This window comes from Epargyreus clarus, unplaced genomic scaffold (genome assembly GCF_041222505.1).
Source record: "Epargyreus clarus isolate Ecla_fem2 unplaced genomic scaffold, WU_Ecla_fem_2.2 ptg000026l, whole genome shotgun sequence".
NCBI lineage: Eukaryota > Metazoa > Arthropoda > Insecta > Lepidoptera > Hesperiidae > Epargyreus > Epargyreus clarus.
Genome location: NW_027332233.1, coordinates 17,547,339 through 17,569,080, shown reverse-complemented (window position 1 = coordinate 17,569,080; position 21,742 = coordinate 17,547,339). Strand labels below are relative to the sequence as shown.

General features: G+C 35.6%; 2 protein-coding genes across 2 annotated transcripts in view; both read right to left on the bottom strand.

The window, feature by feature from the left end:
- Positions 1-2,049: 2,049 nt before the first annotated feature.
- On the bottom strand, positions 2,050-5,117 carry LOC140753401 (uncharacterized). The gene is made up of 3 exons (XM_073087972.1): positions 5,021-5,117; positions 4,366-4,526; positions 2,050-2,641 (listed from the first exon to the last, which is right to left on the bottom strand). The coding sequence occupies exons 2-3, from the start codon at positions 4,504-4,506 to the stop codon at positions 2,498-2,500; spliced, it is 285 nt and encodes a 94-aa protein (XP_072944073.1). The 5' UTR covers positions 4,507-4,526; positions 5,021-5,117; the 3' UTR covers positions 2,050-2,497.
- Positions 5,118-13,081: 7,964 nt separating this feature from the next.
- The window catches only part of LOC140753554 (uncharacterized), an 84,660-nt gene continuing 75,999 nt past the window's right edge, over positions 13,082-21,742 (bottom strand). The window contains exons 3-6 of the mRNA XM_073088254.1: positions 18,715-18,768; positions 18,113-18,292; positions 16,980-17,171; positions 13,082-16,627 (exon numbers count right to left, since the gene is read on the bottom strand). Of these exons, the coding sequence (XP_072944355.1) occupies positions 14,409-16,627; positions 16,980-17,171; positions 18,113-18,292; positions 18,715-18,768 (2,645 nt within the window). The 3' untranslated portion in view covers positions 13,082-14,408. The remainder of the gene's footprint in view (positions 16,628-16,979; positions 17,172-18,112; positions 18,293-18,714; positions 18,769-21,742) is intronic.

Genomic DNA, 21,742 nt, shown 5'->3' with positions numbered 1-21,742 from the left:
CTTAGACTGGATTACAAAAGGTCATTCGAATTCATATCTTTCACATTTGACCAATCGCGTTTCCATTCCGGTCTAGAAAGAAGAAGGTTCCAAGATCGACTTCTACTCGTAGTTAAAAAGACGTTCCACAGTGAATATAGATATCTGTTTAAATCTGAATTTTTGTTTGTGTATCTGAATATGTATCTGAGATTTATGGTATCCAAGTAAATAGAAAGTGTATTTATGACGTGATTATTATTTTATTGATATGAAAGTAGCAACCAGACGTGAAATTGTTATTGTGATATTAAAATGTGATGATAACCACCAATAGACCTATGCAGCCTTGAATTGGATTTGTGTTCTATTCGAATTTCATACATGCATATCTAACCCTCAGGACTACCACTGAGCGCCTCCTATGAATTGCTCTTTAGCATATTTTTGGCCAGTTACCCTTAGTATGAGTTTTTACGTTTTGGCAAAAATGACTGTTATTGTTTTTGTTTACGTATTTCCCATATATTTCCAACCAGTTCTGATACAATCCGCTAGGGGCGCTGATTGGAAATGTATGGGCAAATACGTAAACAAACGTAAAAACTCATACTAAGGGTACAGAAAAGCTTTTAATCGGTAAACACTTAAGTATTAATTACTTATTATTCAGCTCATCATCATAAGCCCATTACTGTCCCACTGCTGAGCACGGGTCTCCTCTCAGAATGAGAAGGATTAAGACATAGTCCGCCGCGCTGGCCCAGTGCGAATTGGTAGACTTCACATACCTTTGTAAACATTTTTTTAAGATTTCTCAGTTATGCAGGTTTCTTCACGATGTTTTCCTTCACCGTTTAAGCAAGTGATAATTGATTTGTAATACGCACATAACTTGGAAAAATCAGAGTTCTCTAAAAAAGCGGTACTTTAGGTTAATATTATAAAGATTTACTCTTCACCAGCTTTTCAAGCAGCTTCCTGTTTAAAGCTTTAAACGTTCATAAATATTCAGCGCAATCAGAGATCAGATTATTATGCCACTCAAAGAAACGATCTTCGTCTGTATGCAAATGTGGTACTGTTTATAATTGCATAACAGTGGCCGATTGTATCACCTGCGCCTCCAGACCAGCCAGCTGTGTGCAATCTGTGGGCTGCTTTGTGTCTAATTGAAATATTATTTCTGAATTTAATGTTCTAATAAGCACAAAATTACGAAAATCGCTCTATTATTTTCTATCTGTTTCTGTGTTTAATGTTTAAGACATAACGCACAAAATTGCTACAATATAAGCACTGTATTGTTTATTTGGTAAGAATTGGGTTATTACCCGTTAGCACACATTTAAGCTGCACACTATATTTCCTTACATTGCTTCACAGTCATTGTTTATCTACAGTAAATTATAATATAATGACCAGAATCCAAAACAGATTTTTGAATGGTTTATCATTTCAATCACTATCTAAAATCAACATAAAACGTGCTAAAGACATAATGTAGCATTACTTATTATGATGAATATTTTTTGACACAAAGGATTTGTTTGTGTCAATTTAATTATAAATAATACTGGCGTTTCGGTTTAATGTTATATACGTGTGATTGTCAAAAGACTGATATACGAATATTTCCGGCTACAATCATAGGTCAGAGAGACATGTAACGATCAATTTATATTTTTGTGGTCCACGTTTTTGGGTATAATAAATTGGGTATATCTATGGAAACCACGACACAGAGCGTATTTGTGGGGCTATAAGTGTAGAAGATTTTGTTATTTTTCATTCAATTGACCTATTCAAATATGAAAATATTTATAACTATATAGGTACGTGTTACAGTCGGTAAATTGGGTGTAGCTATGTATCATTATAATAAATCTTTCGGTTTAATTATAAACCACGTGTTTATGCCCTAATCATTAACATAGAACTCGTATATGATTGAACTGAAAATTATATTATTATTGAATCCCAAAAAAAACAAACAAATGCAACCCACGATACTAGAAGGTTGAGCGCAACTGCCCGTAGCGCGCAATTACGTAAAACAAAACGAGTGTGTTGGACGCATCGGCCATTTTATTTTTTATAATAAAATTTATGTACAAACATATAAGAGATGTTATAATATCACATTCACTATCTTGTACTTGCGACACCAATAAATTAAAAATTACTCAACAGTTGGGCGCCAGCCCGTTGGAATCAGTAACAGGTTCTCTTGTTATTCTTCTAATCCGAGATACTCATCGGATTATAATCTTAAAACTTGATTTTATCTTAGCATTTGGTCTACTTAATGGTGTTTTATGTTGCTTCATTCTCATATATTCATCCATTGCTTGCTTTGGTTTAATTTTCGAAATTTCGAACTTTCGTTACTTCGCAATGTTACTCGTAGCTTCATATATGAAATTGTTCTTCTTGAAAATTGTATCCTTTAAATATTTTACACTGTTTTCGTACAAATCTGTTACTGATTTCTAACAATATCTTCATCCTAATTTATTTAGTTGTTGCCAACGTGATCGATCTGGGACTGTAGGTTGTTGATGACCTCCGAAGGCAGCTGGTCTCCGAGGATCTCGAACAGGTTGATCCTCTGGTTGCCGGGGATCGACTCGTAGGCAGCTAGCTCCACACCCTCTTGTACCTGTGGACCAATAATAAAAAGGTAAAATATTTAAAGTTTACACCTTTCTCGAACAATAAAATTTACAAATTAAAAAAGTTTCTGCCTGAGTTCAAAAATGTCGAAACTTAGAATGCTTCAAAATAAAAAAGTACGCTCGAGCTTTGGAAAGTTTTGCAATATTTATATAGATGTCGGTTAGGATTTCTTGACGTGACTTGTATTATATTTAAAGTTAAAACATATTAACTCGAAGGCGCTATACTAAAAGTTTTTAATATCTATTAAAAAATGTTACAGAAATTGCATTAATTGAATATCATCTATGAGGATATGTAACACTACGCTATGAATCTATTGTATTCATATTTCTTATAGGAAAAAGTAAGCCTTCAATCTTTGTAAGCTTTGGTTTTGGTTAGCACTATTAAATTAAATTACTTATTTAAATAAATGCAAAAATAGAAAGTTTCTAAACATTGACTGTAACAGTGAAATGTAAAATACTGTCTACGATTTCTCAAACCTCAAGGTAAATATACGAAATAATTGTATGTTAATCAAATTACAATACCACACTATTGTCATACTCAAAGTGTTAAAAAAGTGTTAATTAGTAAGTAGACAAGGTAAACAAGCGACGTTGCATACAATAAAAAATTAGTTAACGCAATACAATACAAAATTGTATACTTGACGCATCTTTTGAAAGTAACAAGTTGCGAAGAGCGTCGATTTCAAAACTTAATGTTTTGAATGAAGTAATTCTAAAGCTTAGTATGATGAGCCGTTTGTTCATAATACACTACCATTATATTGCACTTACAAAGTATCTAATAGTTAATGGCTTAAGCTTTAACACCATTGAAAAGATGTTGTCTGTTGTACTAGACCACGTAGCATGCTCTTTGTTACTCTGGTAGAGTAACATATATAAATAGGTAACTAAGATATAAATAGGTAAAATTTTCCGTTTTTCTATTTTGCGTCTGAATCGATGTTTTTGCTAGGTTAATATTGATGATATGTTATTAAAATAGACGCCCATATTTTTTTTTTTTTTATCATTATAGTCAAATTAGATAACTAGGCGAATTTCGTTTTATTTTAAAAATTACATTATAGAGCTTTTGTACTCTTAAACACTCAAGTCATTCATAATTGTTCCCAGCTATAAACTTAGCCGACGTTAAAATAGTAATGCAATTCTAAATTAAATTTACGCTATTCCTTAAAATGTTTGAAATATTTGGAAAATTTTAATGAAAAAGATAATAAATTCACATACGCCACTTTGAAAAATAATAAGTATCAATAGATACTCAATCACTTTTAAAATATTCAATTTCATTCTAAAGCTCATCAAATATTCATAGCCCTGTTCGGTATAATAACTTTTTCCTTTACATCTTTTTCACTTCCCAATACCTTTCTAGTTATGCAACTATTTCCTGGCTTTCCTCTTAAACATGAATGAAATAAATATAATTTGCATCTGAGCAGAGAAAATCAGTGTCCTAGCACTTAGCATACATTATGTTCATTTACAAGTACTCGTACTTGTTGCCATTTACATGATTGTAAATGTAAATTTTGGAAAGCTTATTGTATCCTATCATTGTCAATTTGTGAACTCAAATGATAATGACTAAAATTCTAAATTGTTAAATACGTACAACATATTTTAACCTGTTGCGATACTAATTACATCTCTGTAAATGTTTGGTGAATATTTGGTCAAATACCTTCTGGATAACAGCGTCCTTCGGGATGAGGTGGGTGCTCTGGGCCTGCTTGATGGCCTCGTTGCTGAAGACCGCGCCCTCGCGCTGCGGCGCCGCCGCCACCGCCGCCGCCACCAGCAAGCACACGAAGAAGGTCTTCATGGTTGATAGATACTTCACCACTGTGGAAACACATATTATATTGATTAAAACTATCAGAAAAAAAATGAATATCGAGTAAAACAAATCGTAAATAGAAAATTGACAAACAAAATTTGACTTATTAATGATTTGTAGTTATTTACAACTTTTTAGCCGTTAAAAAAATATTTTTAAATTTATAATGAAAGTAATTTGATGGTCTAATTATAATTCATTATCACTTGCATTTTAAGGCACTAGCTATAAAAATAATGATTTCACACTAGTCGCAGAAAAAAGTTCTAGAATCACTTCTTTGACTGATTTAAAAAAACCTATTTTTTTGGTTTAATCTCGCAGTAAAGCTCTGAATGACTAATAAAACAAAACAGAATCAAAGCCCAGAGAAACACACGTCATTATTAAATATATGTTATATAAACGCGTTCTAGATGCATATCACGCTTCACGCTCGGGAAAGTGACGGTAACCACCGGTCTACCACTAACTACCACCACACTTGTCACACGCTCACCTGCAAGGTCGCGAAGGAGTGCGGCGCGCGCGCACGCTTCCCATTCATATAGCCACCCCTCCTCCCCTCGACGCGTCACTTTCACCTGCCTGCGCAACACTCCTGACCATCGGGCTACGAAAATCATCTTCCCATAACATTTTATAGAGTTTACTAGGTAAGGCCATAAAGCTTTTATTTGTTAAGGGCGCTGTGATAAATGGTATCTATTAAAATTGAAATAACATATACACAAATGAATTATTTTCCAATATTTTAATAACAAATATCAATGATTTGTATCACACATACCAAATCTAAGTAAGTTTATCGCAATGATCACGAGCATCTTGTCAATCTTTGACTGAAATATCATATGCAGTTATAACATTTATCAGACAGAACCCAGCAAAACAAACATTGCTGTTGGAGATAATACTCGTATATGTAATGACGCTGACGCTTCACAAGTAAACCATTCAATGTTCTACCGCCTTCTTTATTTACCAATTAAAATAGCTTACACTACTTACTTTTGAAGGTTGTAGAACCCTTTGCGGTTCGACTCCGGCAGCACCACCGCCATACCTATTTCTGCCTCACAACAGCAGTGTAGAACGCTGCTGTGTTCTGGTTTGAAGGGTATGGTAAGGGAGACATACTTTTCCGAGGCGTTCCAGCTTAGTCTTCAGGGGTAGCGGCGCATCTGTGGCCGACCTCAGGTAGGAATATTTACTCCTATCTGGGGTTTGATTAAATATGTCCATGGGCGGCAGTAGCCACTTACCATCAGGTGGACTGTATGCTCGTCTGCTACTCCCATATTATAAAAAAAAAACCTTGTTACCACTCTCACATTTGCTACGCTAGAAAACAGAAGTTCTTCAACCAATTGAAGAGTGTTCTGTGACAGTTCACATCAAATGGAATCATTAACGCACATTTAGTGGCCCGAATCTCAAAAAGGATTAAGTCCAATTACCGCGATGTGCGAGCGCAGGCCGGCTGCACCAAAAGCGGCCCTCTAAATACATAATTTAAAAGCAACAGCCCTAAAAGGTCGTGTCAATCCGCCTCGACATTAATTGGAATCTTTAGCGTGTTTACTCATCGGATGAGTAAGTGCTATCCATTGCAATCGCACTCAATCACGAGTAACCTGTTGCAAATTTACGGTATGATGTAAAAGTTCCGGAAGATAATGAGAAGATGGAACATAAAACATTCCGTCAGTGACAACAGGTGCAGCAAGAGGCCAGAATGTTGGTGTTGATTAAGCACAATTGTATATCAGCTGATGTAGATTCTTTGGAAGATGATATTCCTTTACTGAGATGATGAGAGTCATATCAAATCAACTGCTAAAACCTTATCGTTTAATTAGACGACTTCTTATATAAAAACTACACTACAAATTGCCTGGCGTAGTTACTTATATCTCCAACAAAATAAAACGATCATCTTGAAAAACAGTTGGTTAGGGCTGGATGAAATCGAAAGGGTCTAGTGATGTGGTACTTATTGGGAAAAGCATGTAACATCGAACTGAGGTAATGATCATGAGTTTTGACCAATATTCTCTACATTGGTCGACGTCACAAAATTTAGTTAAAATTGTTGTATCTTATTTACTAATAACAACGGCTTACTAGTTGTATGACCAGACACTTTGGCAGCTCAGGTTTCATTTACTTTTATTTCTATACAAAGATATTTTCTTTAAAGTGTATAACCGTGACTCTGCTATGTCTCTACCATGCGATTGGCTAAAGTGTTCTGATTACAGTAAGCCTTAAAAGGTCTTATCGATCCTCATCGACATTAATTGCAGTCTTAAGTGTAGCAATCTACACTTTGACATCTTTACCTATCCCACAGATCTTACTGAATCTTGTGTCACAACCATGCATTGGAAAATGCTTCTTTAAACATGAACATTTTGTAGGATTAAGTCTTATTGCTAAACTAAGTACTACTAAACTAGATTTAATTATAGTTCTAAACGTGTATTTTTCAATAATTATGATAAAATCAGTTAGCATAAAATGATAAATTAAATATGATAAATTAAATATTTTCTGTAACAATAACGACTAATAATTGTTACAGAAAAACGATGTGATTTAGGAAATATCAGGATCTTAGAAATGTACCAGTATTGACTTATTATTTCTTTGACTCTCAAATGCATTAGAGATACTATGCATGTGGTAGATTATTGACGCTCACAAATAATTTTGTATAGAATTAAATTTTAATAAAATATTTTGAAATTGTTTTAAAAAATTACAACAATTGGTCAATTTCTAACTAAATTCTACAATACTTTAGACTAGTCCTAGAATTTTATATCGAAAGTATATCTTATAATATCATGTTAATAAAAACTACCTATTCTACTATTACGTATTTACGACAAAATCGCATTTTTAAACGAATTTGTATAAAATATTCATAATCTTACCGTTAATTTATTCTCGAAATACCGTAAATAAGGAATGATCATTGAAAGGACAATGCTCCACTCGACAACATTAATTTTGTCGCAGGGAAAGCGGTCTTCGGCGTAATAAAACACCAAAAAAGATTTAAATGTTGCTATTATTTGCATTGATTCTAAATTTATTTTATTATATTTACTTTGTTCTAGTTTACTTTTTTATAACATTGATGTCAAACGAGCATGCAGCCAACCCAAGTAAACGGTCACGGCCGTCCATGTACGCACATCTGTAACCAACTCTACATCAAACTAGAGTTCTGCTTGAAGCCGATCACAGTTGCCACTCCATTCCTGAGAACTAAGATGGTCCTATATGTAAGTGAACCGGCATCGTAATTCTGAACTATTTCATGCTAAATATATCAGTAATATATAATATAGTATATAATATATCAGGTGATATCAGTCCGACCGGGGGGGTCTCCCGGTCGGACTGATATCACCAGAATATAATATAGGCTAGTGGCTTTTTCGATCTCGTAACAAGGATATAATAGTGCTATATTCTGGTTTAAAAGTATGTTGTATGTAAGTTATGCAATGAACAAATATCATTCAGCTGCATAATTAGATGAGAAAATCTGACTTTTCTGATAGGGACTGAAAACAATGTATATTCCCTCTACTTAAAATATGAAACTAACCACACTGCCTGTATAATTCGTTATAAGTTTTGATCTTAAACTAAGTTACTAAGTTTGGAAGGTGGTAGAGCCTTTGTAGTTCAACTCCGGCGGCACCACCGCCACACCTATATCTGCCTATACCTAAAAAAATAAGTGTAGAAAAAACAGACACGCTCAAAATTAAGTAAAATCAATATGTCTGGTTGATATTTTATATATCAGCTTAATCGAAGTATCGTCAGTAACATCACCGATTGGCTTCGATTCATGTTCACATGGTCACGCACGGACCGGTTTGCAAAACAGCCGTTGACGGGTTTTGCCAATCGCGGCTCTATAATGGGATGGTCAAATATTTGCCCAAGCTCACATTCTATAAAAACCTTGGTTTACTCTACTCGTCTGACTATTTTCCGTCATGTTTTGAAAGATATCAATTATGTTTTTGAAGTAAAAACCTATTTAGCGGCGTTGTGAATTTTTGTGATAGGTAAAAAATATTAAACTCGCGTCAGGACACGTGACCTGATCGAAAAATCGTAAGACGGAGGACGATATAAATTTTTAATATAATATAAATTGTCATGTTTGTGTACGATAGCGCAAAAAATAAATATTTTATTTTACCATATAAATGATAATACTTTTATACTGATAATTAAAACAATTCGTGTAAAATTATTCCCTAACCATTCCAAAATATCAAAAATGCACAACGTTAATATTCAAGTTAGCACTTCTGCCGGCACTCCCGGAGTGCAACGCGTTGATTTTTTTTTAAAAAGATTGAAAGAGCAAAGTACCTAATGATAATTGGTCAGTACTTATGGAAATCTGTGATCAATTTCATATAAAATCGGTACAACTTAAGCTACTAACAAAGTGTTGCTACTTCTGTGGGCTAATATTGCATTCTCATTTGTAAACCAGACATAAAATTAACAGTTAACATGATGTTAAGAAACGTAGTAAAAGTTAAATGAGTCTTGCCTCATCGTACTTTTATGATTGTCTCAGATTAAACACAATCGCAATAAATCCTATCGATGGACTTAGAAAGGCTTCACACCAATGCACAAACATGCACACACGCATAAACACACACAAACACACTCGTTATATTCGATGAGATGTTACCTTATGACCTATAAACTGTTACCATGTGTAAGTAATTGGTATCAAAGCTAAAATGGCATGAAATATCGCAACCATCACGGAAGCGATGGACCACGGCGAGCAAATGATGCTTAGAAAGGCAATCTGAGTTTACATTATCTTGACGTTTCATATTTGGAGAACTTTTATCTGATTCATGTACTATTGAGGCACGATGTGCGATACAGCAACTTAGTTTACAGTTATTATAAATGGAACAATATAAAGTAAATATTTGAGTGAGAAAAAACTATAGGTATGAATTCGGGCTCTACAATATAAAGTCGAAGTAGAGCTTGAAGTTGGTAGAATCCTTTGTGGTTCGACTCCGGCGGCACCACCGCTCCACCTATTTTTTACCTAAAAACAGCAGTGTTAGGTGCTGCTGTGTTCCGGTTTGAAGGGTGTGGTAAGGGAGACATACTTTTCCGAGGCGTTCCAGCTTAGTCCTTAGGGTTAGCGGCGAATCTGTAGCCAACCTCAGGTAGGAATATCTAATCCTATCTGGGGTTGATTACAGATGTCCATGAGCGACAGTAGCCACTTACCATCAGGTGGACTGCATGCTCGTCTGCTACTGCAATATTATAAAAAAAAAATAAAAAAAGGCTTACATCCCACGAACATTGGAACTTTTCAAACAAGAATCAATCTCCAAACAAAAAAGTAGTAGTTTCATCATCAATCGCATATCTATCGGAATAAAAGGCATAGACAGTCCACCAGCTAGTCAAATACGAATGTGAGTTTTGGTGAGTTGACTGAGTAAACTCACAAAAGTATAACTTCAGTAAGTAAAACTTCAGAACCTGAAACGTAGACCTCCAGCGTACTCCCATTTCATACCATTATTATAGTATGGATTTTATCTGACATGACTTTAATATTTTTTCTTCCATAACCAATGCACTAGACCGTACCAACATCGTCAACCAGGCTCCAACGAAAGACCAGAATAACCTGTAAGCTATTATCATATTACCGAGTAATTGTGGTGCTTGTAATTCTATATATTATCCCATCATCAGATCGTGTCACGGAAGCGACGGTTCAACGCGAGCGGAACGTCGCGCTTAGAAAGGCAACGCTTACTGGCTGCTGCACACTCTCACTGGGACACATATTAAGAGAAAATGTATATGTGTGTAGAATAATATGTGTGTGTACATATAGAAGAGTATATAGGATTATAAAAATTATGTTGTCAAGATTTCCTAAAAAAAACTTATTACGATTCATACTGACACGGATTAGTTAGTATTTGACATATGTTTTAAAATGATTACGTGGATAATATTTTTATAGGAAACATAAACCTATATAAATGCTTTATGAAGCTGTGATAGATTATTGATATTGGCTTTAATTATTATATGTTTAAAACCCATTTTAACCAATCACTCAATCTTAAGCTTATTTAAAAGATGCGTTTTTATAAGATGTCTTGTCCTTTTCTCATTTTCCCGGGCAGTCTGCCTGTTAAGAAGTGTATTATTTTTGTTGAACAGTTTTATTAATAATTAGTCAGGTATTTATGAAACGTTCTTAAGATAAAACCTAAGACGAAACACTTAACTTTACTATCTATATACAATGGCCCTATGTTTATCAATGACTATAACGTTTATATCATTAGACGAATATGACTTCCATCGGTAACGCCACCGAGCATCATACGAGTCTGTGCGCATACCGTTATAATTTTGACATAAATCTATTTGGGCATCTCGTATACTTCTAAGTATCTGTACGTAACATACTGCACATTTCGCACTATTCGTATTTGCAAAACATCTTAAAATACAATCACTTGATGTTAATTTTATCGTTTGACTTTCTTGCAGATTCGTTGGCCTTTGAATATTGAACAGATGTGCTGTACCGGAGAAAGGTATAGTGTAGTGCTTACATTCAATATATTTAAAAAGCGGCCAAGTGCGTGCCGGACCACGCACTGTGAGTTCCGTCGTCGAAATTAAAATTACTGTTATCAAAAAATGCGTGCCAAAATTGTATCATCTATTTAAACATATAAATATAATATTTTAGTATATTTTTAAGTTCTTTCCACCCCACAAACTAAAAGGTGAATACTTAGGAATTATTTCACTGAATATTAATTATAACGAAAATAATATCAGAGTAGAATGGCTTATGACTTACGCAAAGAGACACAAGGCAAAAGTATACGACCTCTGGGTTTTGTCATATAGCCACGGAATCCTATAAGTGGGTGAAAGGACATTCTACATTTCTTGTTTGTAATACAAAGACAGTAAATGTTCTTTATTGAAGCACCTTCACAAAAAGATTTCAATTTTATTCAACACGTCCACATTCACTTATTTATGCGAAGAGTAATCTTATATATAAAATTCTCGTGTCACAATGTTAGTTACTGTACTCCTCCGAAACGGCTTTACCGATTTTCACCAACATTTATATGCATATTCAGTAGGTCTGAGAATCGGCTACTATTAATTTTTCATACCCCTAACAACACAACGTTTGCCGGGTCAGCTAGTATTTAACTCAATTTAAGTTATTTATTTTAATACAAAATTGTTGAATGGTGTCTTACGTGACTTTAATAATCATGCTTAGACATACTCGTAGATCGTAATATATTTCACTTGATAGTAAAATCTACATCATTTTCGACCACGTTAATTAATATAAGGAAGCACGGAGTGCGTTACTACATTCCAGGACGCACCCAGTACTCCATACTACAGGAAACGTTACGACGTGCTGTCCACCCCATCATAACTTCGTTATCATTGCTTTAAAATACTCCAAGATCCTCACCGTATAATAAAATAAACTTTAAAAATAATCTAAAACACTTATTTCTAGCTCTTAACAGTAGTGTAATAATAATAGTACAGTATACTGTGTTCTGGTTTGAAGGGTGTGGTAAGAGACACTTTTTGGAAGCGATCCAGCTTAGTCATCACAAATTATTGTTCATCACGTTTAACCAAAACTGTTTCATCGTTGAAAACGAATGGAGAGAATTGAAAAGAGTGGAGAGAACTCGAGGCTAGTGCAGCATAATACATCGGTTTACCAGTCATCTCGGTGACTGCAGTGAGCATCGTATGCGAGAGGTCAGCGGGGCGCTGGCGCAACGCCGCCGTGTTGTGCAATCCGCAACGGCTTAGTCAGTGTATCTCTGTAGCTTGACGTCTGTATTTAGTAGAGTACAGTATTCTGTCTTATTTTTTACAAGTAATTACCGTAAAATATTTACAATTGTGTGATGAGGCAAAATTATAATGAAGTGGTCCGGATTAAGCCTTTGACGTTACAAACGCATCTGTAGCGCACATCTCAAAGTACCTTCCTATTTTTAGGAGTCACTACAAATTTCTGTGGATTACAGTACCCATTTACAATGAGGTAGATGGCTTTTTTACATACATTTATACCTAACGATAAGTTAGACAGACTACCTGGTGGAAAGCAGAAATCGTCGCCTATGGACATTTGCAACACCAGAGGAGTCGCTAATGCATCGCCGGCTTTGGAGGAGAACTCTTTTTGCATGCCTATTGAAAAGCCCAATGCTTGTCGAAGCAATCAGGGAATGCCTCAGGAGGAAGTTCATTCACGACTCTTATGACACTAATAATGTATAATGTAAAAGGGTGACATAGAACAATGAAATACAAATAATATTTTGTTCATATCTTAAGGTTTATTCGTATTACCAGCACAATCTAACTACATACTTATAAAAAAATAAGAAATATTAAAATTTGTGTCATGTTTTAGGGAATTAAAAATAAACAACAATTTCAGTCTAAATTTGTTTTATTTGTAAAAAACAATAGTCATTAAATAATACAGTGAGCACATGCGCTTATTGCTCGGGAAAAGATACGGTCTTCCGGAGCAAGGAGCAGGGTTCAAACTCGACTTAGTGAGACAGAGCAGGATGACCGGCAAACGGAGACTCGGAAATAAGTGGAGTATAAGATAAACGAGTAATTCCAATATCATATAAGTCACATCAAAAGCAACGCCTACTGAGGACGTCGAATACCATATTAAATATAGCATAATTTGGCAAGTTTCAAGAACGCTTACAATATAATGATCATAGAATAACAAATTAACATGTCCTCAGCATGCGTTGAGCTACGAGTATATCTCAAAGCTTATACCAACTTGTGCAAAATCGAAAACTAAGTGCAATCACATTTACACTATTCCAACTACATAGAATTATTTCATAAGTCTGAATATTCATAATATCAAATCACTTTGTACCAAATGTTTTCAACTCCGTCCATGAACGGATTCTTACGCGGAAGTGTGTCGATTAAGTTGGTTCTTATTTTATCTTAGAGGAAGTAAGGGCCATTTTCTTGTCACGCAAGTTTATGTCCGCTTGCGATCTCACAGGCTTAAAATATCCAGCTAAAGTTTTTCCGCGTTCCACGTGTCATGTGCTTGTAGCTTACATGACAGGCATACTGCCTATGAAATTATAGGATGCCAGTGACACGCATGCCGATAAGAATCATACCTACAAGCGTCAATCTACGTGACAGGAAAAAGACCCTTAACTATTTAAGGGATGAATGCGTTCGGGCAACGCATGTTCATGATCTCGATAAATACGTAGCTAGTAGAAATGGCAACGTGGCGTCGAGGTGCCGGGCGGGCGCCCGCCTAGTGTCACATGTTGACTAGCTTGATTGCTTAATTATCAATCTTTCTACTCACGTTTCTCACTAAAATAAATAACTTATCACCTAACACGAAAAGCTACCGATAATTCGCTTTTACAAATTGACATCGCCCTCGGCGCTGCTCGCGCCCTAACCGTCTCGCGCTCCGCTAATCTAGAATAACTATAAATAATTTGTCCAGCTAATACAATTAATAAATTCAACCAGTCAACTGGCGTCTACTTACATCGAAGTTATTAATAAGTCCCTCGTCGTGAAATTTAATCACACAGGGAAACCCAAATGAAGATACGCTGCATCATTTTCATTAGGTTTACATTCTATATCCTAATAGTCTCTACATTAACTTATAGTTTCAAGAACGAAACTTATTCGCTACAAAATGCTGATAAGCTGAGGTTCCGTCGACGCTTTCAAAACGGCTTTCACTGTGCCACAGTGGTTGTTGTGGTATCTCCCATTTCCTCCACTATCCTCTCTTCGGTCTCCGAGGAGGATACGTTGAAAACTGGTGCCACAGTGGTTTCGTTAAACGAATTAACATTATTCTCTGTAGAAATTTCAGAAGGTACTACAGCACCTTCAGTCACAACTTCTTCGGACAAAGGCTTTTCATTACTCTTCTTCATAACGACCTTGGTTGGTCTTCTATTAATTGTTGGTACATAAGATTGAGTAATGATTTCGATATCTTTCTTACCACTTTTCTCGGTCTTATTGACGGGCATGTCATCCGACACATTATCTATGATTGGCCGCCGCGTGGTCGGTTCCACTTTGTCGTGTGGAGGAGGAGAGTCTGTGATGCTATCAGTATCATCATCCTCTATTTCTACCACTTTTTGTTTGTTTACTACTGGAGCTTTATTTTTAAATGGCACTTCTGTAATCGAATTCTGATTCCAGTTGTTGTTTTTGCTCTTATAACCAGTATTTACAGGGAGTAGTTCTTCAGAATCTGAAATAGTTGTCCGGCCAGTTGTAGGGTGCTCCATGTCGGAACTCTCGGTATGACCACTTATTGACGCAACATCGCCAACTAAGTTAATAAGATCTGTTAGTACATTATTATTTCTTCCATTAGAGGGCTCAATAATAGGCGAACTTTGTTCGGTGTCTGGTGAAATCTTAATCAGTTCCACTGGTTCCGTAACACTTTCAGACGAACCAAATGAAGTAAGTATAAACTCTGTTGTCTCCGCATTTTCAAAAGATTGATCATAATTTTCGGATGGTATTGCCTTTGATACAGTGATTACTTCTGAACTAACTGGTAACAATTTTGTTGTACTAGCGTCTAATAATGCAGGGTCAGCAGTTGAACTAGATACCTTATCTTTGGCTATTTTTTCAGAAGCATCATGAGGATTTTGATCACTAGTCTCAATTGGAATGGAACTTAATTCTGTCTGTGAAGTAATTTCAGTGGCAACATTAGACTTGGATATAAAATTAGTTGTTTTTTCTTGCGAATCTTGAGAAGTAGTTGCATGATCGACTTCTTCTTCTGGGATGTAAGGGGCATCGGAATAGGGGATGTCTGTTTCGGTTGAACTCAAAAAATCTTTTTCAGTGTTTAGTCCCGATACGTTATTACTGTCATCGTTAGTTTCTGCAGTTTCAGTTCCAACAATTATTTCTGGTGAAGAATCAATTAAATCTATTTCCGTCACAGGAATTCCAGTTGATTCTTCTGCTTCTTCAGTAACAACATCTTCGGCTACAAAAGATGGGACGTTAAGTATTTCAGTTGGAATGGCAGATCTTAAATTTATCATGGAATTTTCCCTTGAACTTGTTTTATCTGACGCTTCAGTGGTGAATGAGTTTTCCTTAGATGTGCTTAATTCTGAGGAAACATCTTGAGAAGTGATAGATACAGAATCGGTTATATAATGTAATGTGGTTGTAAGTAGTTCTTTCGCAGCCGCTCCTTCTGTCGAGGTCGGTGGACTCGATACGCTGACTATTTCATGTACATCTAGTACGTGGTCAGTATCTAAATTTTGTTCCTGTTGAACTATTTCATCCTCATGATTACTTGATACGGTTAAATCATCGGGAATTGGCGGAAACAGCGGATTATGATCAATGCCAGATATGTCTTCTTCTTCAATAACTGGAGCCTTTGTAGTTAACACTACGGGAGCGATATCAGCTACTGATGGAGATCCCATAGTGGCAACATTAGCAATATTTGGTGGATACATCTCACTGTTTATTGAATCTTGAGTGGAAAGACTGATTTTAGAAGGATTATTTGAGCTTTTTATTTCGGCAAAGTTGTTGCTAGATGACGCAGGTAATTCAGAGGATGCAGACGATGATAACGACGACTCAATAAAAGATGGAGCTTCAGTTTTAAGACTAACTTCGTTAACACTTTTCTCCGACGTAGCTTCTCGTGTAATCAGTGGAGACTTAGAGGACGAATACTCAGCTACCTCCATCGTGGGCGAAGGCAAAATTTCCTTTATCTTAACGCCAGGGATCACGGGAATTTCAGAAACCGGCGTGATTTCCTTTATGGTGATTTCTTGGTTAATGTGTTTGTTAGGTGGCGAAGGAAGGGCACTGCTCTCAATGTTTTCAGCCGCAGACGTACTAGGAATAGATGACGATAAGCCAGGAAGAATGGTAACTCCTGCAATTAAAAAAGATATAAGATTATTATGGGTACGTCGAATCGATGATCAAGTTACACTTTTCATAACGAAAAATTTGAGAAGATGTTTTCATGCAGGCTGTTTACAATATAGAGCTTGTTATTAATTTAAAAGCATGTATTTTAATGTATATAAGATATTCTGTGATTTAAAACAATCTGATATGTCTATTATACGTTCTCTAATACTCCTTCTGATGGGAGAACAATTAAGTATAGTCGTATTAAATATTTCGCAGTTAAATGTAAACATAATCCAATCATTGAAAAATATCAGATTTTTATTCTACCTATAAGCTATTCAAATATTAAACTCTACTAAAGTACTTGCCTCTAAGAGGGCAGTTGTCGTATTCCGGGCAGCACCTCCCGGGAACCACCCGCGGCGTGCAGTCGTCCCTCACGAAGCAGGCGATGCGGCGGCACACCACCTCCCCGCCCTGGCAGTAGCACACCTTGCAAGGGTCCTGAGGGTCCACGAGCTTCTCCCCGTTGTCGTACACGCGACCTTCTTGCTCGCACTCTGGAAATTTGACAAGTCAACAAATAATATGAATAATTCATTGAAATTAAACTTTCGTTATACTTATTATTTGAATTTATGCTACTCTAATGGGAAACTACTATACATTGACGACAACAACAGAAAATAATTGCTTAAATATTCGTAATAGTAAACAATTCAATTATAACTTGTATTCGAAAATATAATATAATCGTAACATATTACTTTACGAAAAACTACAAATTTTGCTTTAACATCATTACAGTTTATTTGTTGAGACTATAATTTTAGAAATAACTTAGTACACTATACCTGAGGACCCTGACATTGTATTATAATGTTAATACAATCCACATAATTGTCGTTAGTCAATCTTATACATATGGAAATATTAAGGAAAATGATATATAATTACGAAGGTTTTACGTTGTTTACTGATACACATAAGACAACAGCAGTTAATTGATAGGGGATGAAGTTTTTAAACATTTATACTTCAGCAAATATTGACTTCTTAAATCCACATTAGAAATAAAAGTGCAATACGACATTAGCAGGATAATATCCTTGATGATGGTAAAGCAAATAAATAATAATTAAACTCTAATAATCGATGATACAACCCTTCCAAATTTTTTTTAAAAAATATCTTTCCATAGCCAGTACGAACTATTTTAGTATAGCTATTTTAGTTAGAACTTCACTTTAGGGTTCCGTATCCATTGTACGAGAGCGACACATTATTCTTGTAATAGAGTGCCAACAAGAAATTGCACGTATTAAAACATGAGAAAAAAGAAATAAGAACTTGGTGTCACTATTACGGAGGGTCGTCAAGGGTGTTCCAACTTAGTTCTCAGGGGTAGCAACGCATCTATCACAACGCATCATTGATCATTAAATGCGGCAGTTGACAATTTCCATCAGATGATCTGCATGGTCGTTCACTCAATACTCACCACACTGGTACGTAGGGCAGCAGTGATCGGGTCTGTGCACCGCCTTGCAGCCGGGGCGCGGCTCGCAGCGCTGCTTCGCGCACTGCACGCTGCCGGCAGTGCAGCTGCAGCGCTCGCACGGGCCGGCGCCGGGGAACTCGTCGCCCGGCATGTACACCACGTCGCCGAGAGCGCAGCTACCTGGAAAACGTACAGAGCGATCTTAGTTACATATTAATATTGTAACTAAACACGTAAGATTACGCTTATTATCTGCATTTCGTTCCCCGCTTTAAAATGGGCTACGTCCAACATTACGTTACCTATTTTTGAAATATTACATTGTGCGCCTAAATTCTGCAATTATCTACGTACCTTATCTGAATAAGTAATTAATAAAATAATCTAAATAAAAATTAGTCATCCAAAACTAGTCAACATAACTAATTACTAAGAAATAATCTACTGATATGTCTTTTAAAACACTTAATATCTCATACAAAGTTATCGATCAGTCAGGTATCTTAATAAACAATTAAAAATCCTCCTCAGAATCTGCTGTGATTAATTTTTAACATAAACAGATTTTTGAAAATACATTATATAAAAATATATATATTTACCTTCTTTTATCCCCAAATCGAAGCTCGTAATATTCGGCAGCGGGCCCAATGGACCTGTAAAGAAAAAAGTTATTGTTAATACTGAGACATATATATAAATTTATGAGATATTTATAAACGATTTCCGAGAATTGTTTCACAAGAACAGGATGGTTCATTTTTTTTCAGAACAAGGAACTTCCGATTCCGGCCCCAATTAGGAAATTCTCCCGCCAGGCCCCATTAGTAATAATGAAATCACATAGTGTGTGATTTCATTATAAATAACAAAAGGTCGTATATTATAATTCGAATATTAAAATAAATAATTAATTAATGGTATCTATTGAAATATCCTTAATATAATTATGTTTACAACTTGTATGATGTAGCTAGAGTACATCATACGGAGTTTAGGATAATCTGTAAAGCAGCTTCAAAATTCTGATGTTATTAACATTTCCATGAATAAAATTAACTCTCATAACTTTGATAAACTCTGTTGTATATGTAGGTAATATTTTGGGACACATTTTTTCCTCCAGTAAGAAAAGCGGAAGCACTCTACGAAAATGATGAAAGAAAAAGCAAAGATTCATTTGTAAAATGACTCTCCATCCCTTCGCAAGTAAACAAATGATCGTCGCTTTCAAAGCAAGTACCCATATTAAAAACTCGATCCCTTCAAATATTGTGAAGGGATATCCGATGCTTCGAGGGCCCTTATTTTACTCGAGTATTTTCAAACTTGTATACGTCCAAGGATTCCGTAAAATTACGATTAGAACAATGTGGTGTATACAATAATGAGATTTATACTTCCTCATTAAAAATCTCGTGTTATGTTTGATTAAGAGATGACGGAATCCAAATGAAGTTTTCGCGATGTGTGAATAAAATACGGCTGTTTTGTGTAATTTTAAAGCTAATTTTAATATGGCTTGACGTTAACAACTTCATATTTGTTTCGACTTTTTTCTAACCAATTCCCAAAAAAGTCTTACTAAATGTTCTCTACGTTTACACACACGATATTTTACCTATACAAGCATGTCAATTATCAGTATTATTTCGTTAATTTTCTTATTTTATTTATTTTAATTTATAAATGGCTTTTTTCGTCGTAAAACCACAAAATTAAACAATCCAATCATAAATAATTAATTATGTACCACTGTGTAAAATTGTATTATTTATTGGAGTTTCTTTCGCCACTTCTTCTCCATACCAAAGCACCTTTACAAGTGGTAGTAGCTTGTTGACGTTCAAAAAGAGTTATATATGAATGTAATGTCTTCTTAGAACACGAATTATATATTGGCAACAATTCTGTTACCTTTAAAGTATTTTCCGTAAACACCGGCACTTGGCAGCAAGCCGAGCTCCAGAGCCCTGCAGTACAGAGGGAATCCCAAAGGCACAGTACTAAACCTGAATAAGTTATGACAACATGTTTTCCTCTAACGCCTTCCTGAACCCGCGCCGGTACAAATGTTACTCTTTACTTTTTCTTTGCAGAATATACGAATACTGTGAGACTACAAAATATATTGCATTGAATGTCATAGTTCTTTAAATTTTAATAATTACGTAATTACGTAAAATAATATATTCGTTCGTATTATAACAAAAATTGCCAACAATGCTATTATTACCTTATACATAAAAACATAACTATGTAGGTATGTTACACGTTTGACAATTTTTAAACTAATTAATATATTCTCTATATTTTTAATTATTCGCCACATTCACATCAGCTTTAGCACATTTTTAGATATTTACGGCAAAATTCTTAACCTTATATATAGAGACAGTTTTACATAGCTAAAGGCAAATGTCTGCACACGCGGTAAACAGAGTAAGTGCTCTAAATACCGACCCTACAGTAAGGGTTGGAATGAAGGCATTACGGGGGGCAATTTGTAATTTCTTAAATGCTTGTCTGCGCTGGGGCCCACTTTTGTTTGTTCTTTGTATAGAACGTAATTTTCTGTATAAGACATATGCATAAGCTTTAAAAAAATAAATACATTTATTTGATACTATTAAGGTGGTTATAATTGGGTTTATTGAAGCAACAGACATAATTATTTTCATGTAACTAATAGTAGTTATTTTATAAAAAAATCAACTGCTTAAAAATAATAACTTTAATAAGGATGTATGTCACTCCAACAATTAAGACGAATCCAACTACACTTTGTAGGGTAAAATATGAAAAGCTGTAGGGCGTGCCAACGAATAAAACATATACATTCTACACATATATTCGAAAACATTACCCTCTACAGAATGCTATATAACACCGGAAACCTAACGTTGTAGCAGAGTGACTACTTGACTACTCGATGGAGTGTGACCGATAGGGCAGGTACTGAGGTGCGAGGACTAGGCACTAGGCTCAAGTGCGCTTCCTGAAGCGTGGCGGTGTCGCGTGTCGGCCTCGCCCTCGGCAATGGGCGGGCGGCAATGCCGTAAAACTGTACTACGGGAAATGAACCGTTGAGAGTATCGTAGTCTTGAAATATGTAATAGTATGAAAAGTACAACTTTTTTATAATATAGGAGAGCAGACGAGCATGCAGTCCACCTGATAGTAAGTGGCTACTACCGCCCATGGATATCTGTAATCAACCCCACATACTCGTAGGATTAGATATTCCTACCTGAGGTCGGCCACAGATGCGCCGCTGCCGATGAGGACTAATCTGGAATACCTCGGAAAAGTATGTCTCCCCTAACACACCCTAGACCAGAACACAGCAGCGCTTAACAGCAGTGTTATGAGGCAGGAATAGGTGGGACGGTGTTGCTGTCGGAGTCAAACTACAAAGGGTCCTACCACCTTCACACTCTATTTTAAGTTAACGGATGTACCCATAACTTTTGTCAAATGGAATGAGATCTTCTAACTTAGTTCTCAAGATCGAATTTGTAATGAATCTCAGATAGGTCTCCTGTTCTACTACTATTCTTGGGCGACAATTCCCACTTAAAATAAACGCATCTTTCATTAATATGCTTTATAAAGCTACAGAAATATTAT